Raw genomic sequence first — 4,066 nt, 5'->3', positions numbered from 1 at the left:
TTTTCTGAGTAGATAGTTGTTAAATTGGTGTCCCTGCAGCAGGGGAACAATTGGTGGAGACTTCTATTCTTCCATCTTGCTCTGCCTCGCAGAAAATTCCCTGCAAAATTAATCTGTGGAAGTTCTAAAACAGTACTTCAGAATTTGAATGTATTTGGAGATGGGATCTTTAATGAGGTAATTAATATGCCTGAAGATTTTTATCTTATTTATCATTTATTTATTCATTTACTCAAGTAGCACCATTTAACAAACCTTCCTCGTCTTCCAACCTCCAGTTGTTGTACCACCAATGGAGGCGTCTTTCTATACGTGACAATTCTTCTTAAATTATCACGTCAATCATGAATTCAACTTGCATATTTGAGAATAGATGTGGACTCCTCAGACCCTAATTATGTAAATCCTTTCATAGTACCAAATATTCCAGCCATCTCTAGATCAACAACACAGTTATTTCTTTAACTCAAACTAGGTCCATGGTAACATGTGAGATGTGGCTGAAATCTTTATCTTTTAACTTGTCATAGGCAAGGACATTACGTTTGGAAGTGCAAGAGGCATGATATACAAATGAGGCATTAAAAAGGAACCAGTAAAAAACAAACTCTGAAATGTTATAATTAATCCAACCCCAACCATTCAGACATAGGCTGTGGAATGAACAAATGCAAAAGGCAGAACAGTGGGGAAAACATGTTTATTTTTATTATTTCAGGGTCCGGTGACTGAGAGATGGGTAAGGTACTGAAGGTTATCAATGCAAAGTCAACAGAGAAGAGAGGGTTTGAACTGAGTTGGCGAGATGGTCCAGTTTAATTTTTGACTCTGTAGTAAATTGCAGGACCATTTTCCAGTGCTTCTAGTTTTTGAACTTGCAGACAAAGGAAAGCTTTTCCTCACAAGACACATCCTTCCATCCCTTGAATCCTACAACACAATGAGAAGAGTCAGAATGAAGGGTTTGAAAGGAGTGTGGCCCCTCTCTGGATCTAGGACTCAGGAAAAGGAACAAGAAAAAACACTTCACCATTTTCTGGATGAAGATCTCATCTCATCTCTATCCCAGTTCCTATGTTCATCCCCAGGGCTAAGCAGGAGGGAATGGTAAACAGGTGGATGGCTTCTCTGCCTCTTACCTGAGCTTGAAGTCAGGCTCGCACAGTAGCCAGGACTGTTACTACTTGGGGATCCAGTGACCCAGGATTTGTAGGAGACGAGGGAACCATTGCTCCAGTGCCAGCGGCGGTTCTAGATGGAGAAAGGCCAGAGCAGGGAAAGAGGTGACTTGGAAAAAGAGACACCTGGCCTGGGCTATACTCAGTAACAGGCCAAACATAAAGCAAGAATAAACCCTTTTTTCCCCATGAATAGAACATCTTTTCCTCTGCTTTTGCTCTAAGTGTTTCCTTTCCTGGAATGTCCTATTCTCTCCCACAAAATAATAAATGTTCTGAAGTTGATACCAAAAAAATAAAAGCTCATTATAGAACATGGTTTCTTAATTTTCTCTCCTGAGACTCCTGACCCTCATATTCACCATATCATTGGTTGCCCATTAATTGTCAGTATATTGCTTAATATAACACCAGGCTCCCAAATGCTGTCAGTAGATTGTCCTCCACTAGCCTCTTTTTACATATACTCTACAAAGAGATGTTGTTCAAGACAGACAATAATAAGTAAGAGGTGGTGTATAAAGATGCTTTCCTAGAAGTAGTAGAATGAGCTTATGTGTAAATGAATGCCCAGAACACCTGGGATATCCAGGTTCCACTCATCTCTCCAACCACCTACACTGAATCTCACTGCCTCATACATCATAGAATCTATAAAGACATACCTTTTATTAAAAATAAGAAAGGATAAAAGCTGTTTCTAGGGTTCCCAAACCTTGGACTTCCTCTTTCTTCTCAAAATTGATAATCAAGAGATAAAATAGGCTATAGACTGACCTTTTTGGGGTCATAGAGGCCAATCCAGACACTGCCAACGTCAGTGCTACTTTCCTTAATCAGGGAGGCCACGAAGGCACCCTCGGCCTGGGTGAGCACAGACACCAGGTTGCCTGAATTCATGTTCTGGCAGTAGAGCTGTTGGAGAGGAAAATGGAGCACTCAGTGGAGATGGAAAGTGTGAAGAACATACTGAGCCCTTATAGGAGGTGTGACAGCTAAAAGACAGCACAGAAATGTTCCTGATGATGCTGTCACTGACCACCAGCATCTCTGCACTGAATGATGGGATAAAGTAGATTGAAAAGTTTGGGGCTGATGATTGGATGAGGAGAGGATTAGTTTCACCTCGTATCAGCCACTGAACACACTGGAGAGAGGCAGCTTCCCCTCCTTTCATGAGCCTCCTTTCCCACACTGCTCTCCTCACTCACATCTGCATCAACCCAGGTCTCAAGGTCTTCATTAAAGTAGTAGCAGCAGGATCCATAGGCATTGGTGCCTTCTGGGCAGCTGATCCGGGCTTGGGGCAACTCTGTTTGGACCTCTTGGCCTTAAACAGAAAGAACAATTAAGAAAGACCCTCAGAGCAGGGCAAAGGCTGGATGGTGAGGTATGAGCTTCTGAGGTTCCTATATAGGAACAGAAAGATGTAGTTAGTAGGTCATGGATGATTGGTCACTTCTGCCCTCCTGCACCCTACCACTTCTCTCTCAAGATGTCTTTACTCAAGACAGGAGTGCAAAATTAATAGGCGAATGAAATGTATCCCCATTGTCCCTTTTACTTCTGAGGCTCAGGCTTTTTCTGCCTTAAAGGCTTCTGTCTTTCTCAAGCCTGTCTGATTTCTCTACACACAAAGTTCCTTCCAGTTGCCCATTCCACTAATGACTGTCTACATACAGACATCCCCAAACCCCTGATTATGAATAGAGTTAATATGATAAACCAGCGCCAATTGCAGTGGTCACTGATAAAGGCTCATGCTAAGTTCCATCTCTAACTCCCCGCTGAGGTGAGGAAGTTTGTGAGTGGAATGAGATCAGCAATAAAGATCACTGAACAACACAAAACAACCCCTGATGTTGACTCTGCTTTTTCCCAAGTGAACCCATATGCATGAGGATGGAGTGAAGATTTCAGGGTTTGGGTTGTGGGAGGTGTGGGGGAAAAAAATCTCACCTTGGCTCAGAGTCAGGAACATCAGGCAGGAGATCAGCATGAAGCATGCGTTGGCCTGAGCCATGCTGAGTAGCAGGGAATCTCTTGCTTAAGGGGCAAATCAGAAATCTCTATAGGAGAACACAGGGAAGAGAATTTGAGCAGTGAAGAGCAGTACATAGTTACCTTCTTTATAGCTTCCTGTCTCTGAATTCCTGATGGCAGCAAGGCCACCTGAGAAACCCACACCCTCAAAATTTCTCTGTACAGTTTGGAGATTATACAGATCCTATAACCCAGAAGCAGATTTGTCTCCTGCTTAAGCTCCATTACTGCTGAGATCTTTTGGTTAGAAAATTATCCTGACAGTTCCCCAAGATGAAAGAGGTGGAACCCATGTTAGAGTTGCCCTCCTCCTATAATACCCACTTACCTGTTTGCTGGGTCTGAAGTGGCTTGTTGGACCAGGCACTGGTCAGAGGTTTATTTCAAGGTCCGAGAAAAGAGCTGCATAAATTAAGCAAGAGGTGGGGTGAGGATTGAGAATCAGAGGGTTTACTTAGGGCACTGAGATGGAGAGATTCTGGCAACAGAAATAGTTTCTTCCTGGAACACACTGGGAGTGATTACAAATGACATAAATTTACCACAAACAGATTGGCAAACTGTCCAAGTGCAAGTCAGGCTTTGCCCTTCCTCAGCAGCTACCAGGTGCCCAGTTCCTATGACCTTTAGCAGTTCTAGAAAGAGCAGAGGAGTAGATTTCCTTATCCTCTCTGTAAATATGGAGTCCTTTCTTTGATATTAAGTACACGTAGAGGTGGAGAATAACTGGCTGAGTCCACATGATTAAGCACAATTTGCTGGTTGTTTGGTTTGCTCCTCTATTTCTTTTCCTTTTCTTTTCTCTTCTTTTGTTTTCCTTTTTTTTTTTTTTTTTTTTTTTTTTT

General features: G+C 42.4%; 1 protein-coding gene across 1 annotated transcript; it reads right to left on the bottom strand.

The window, feature by feature from the left end:
* Positions 1-776: 776 nt before the first annotated feature.
* LOC108310029 (lithostathine-1-beta-like) lies at positions 777-3,865 on the bottom strand. Its single transcript, XM_017536687.2, has 7 exons — positions 3,764-3,865; positions 3,550-3,623; positions 3,138-3,247; positions 2,390-2,508; positions 1,956-2,093; positions 1,140-1,251; positions 777-930 (listed from the first exon to the last, which is right to left on the bottom strand). The coding sequence occupies exons 3-7, from the start codon at positions 3,199-3,201 to the stop codon at positions 863-865; spliced, it is 501 nt and encodes a 166-aa protein (XP_017392176.1). The 5' UTR covers positions 3,202-3,247; positions 3,550-3,623; positions 3,764-3,865; the 3' UTR covers positions 777-862.
* Between the last annotated feature and the right edge of the window lie 201 nt (positions 3,866-4,066).

This window comes from Cebus imitator, unplaced genomic scaffold (assembly GCF_001604975.1).
Source record: "Cebus imitator isolate Cc_AM_T3 unplaced genomic scaffold, Cebus_imitator-1.0 Scaffold100, whole genome shotgun sequence".
NCBI lineage: Eukaryota > Metazoa > Chordata > Mammalia > Primates > Cebidae > Cebus > Cebus imitator.
Note: the sequence above shows the minus strand (reverse complement) of the source record. Positions and strands in the feature narration are given on the sequence as shown.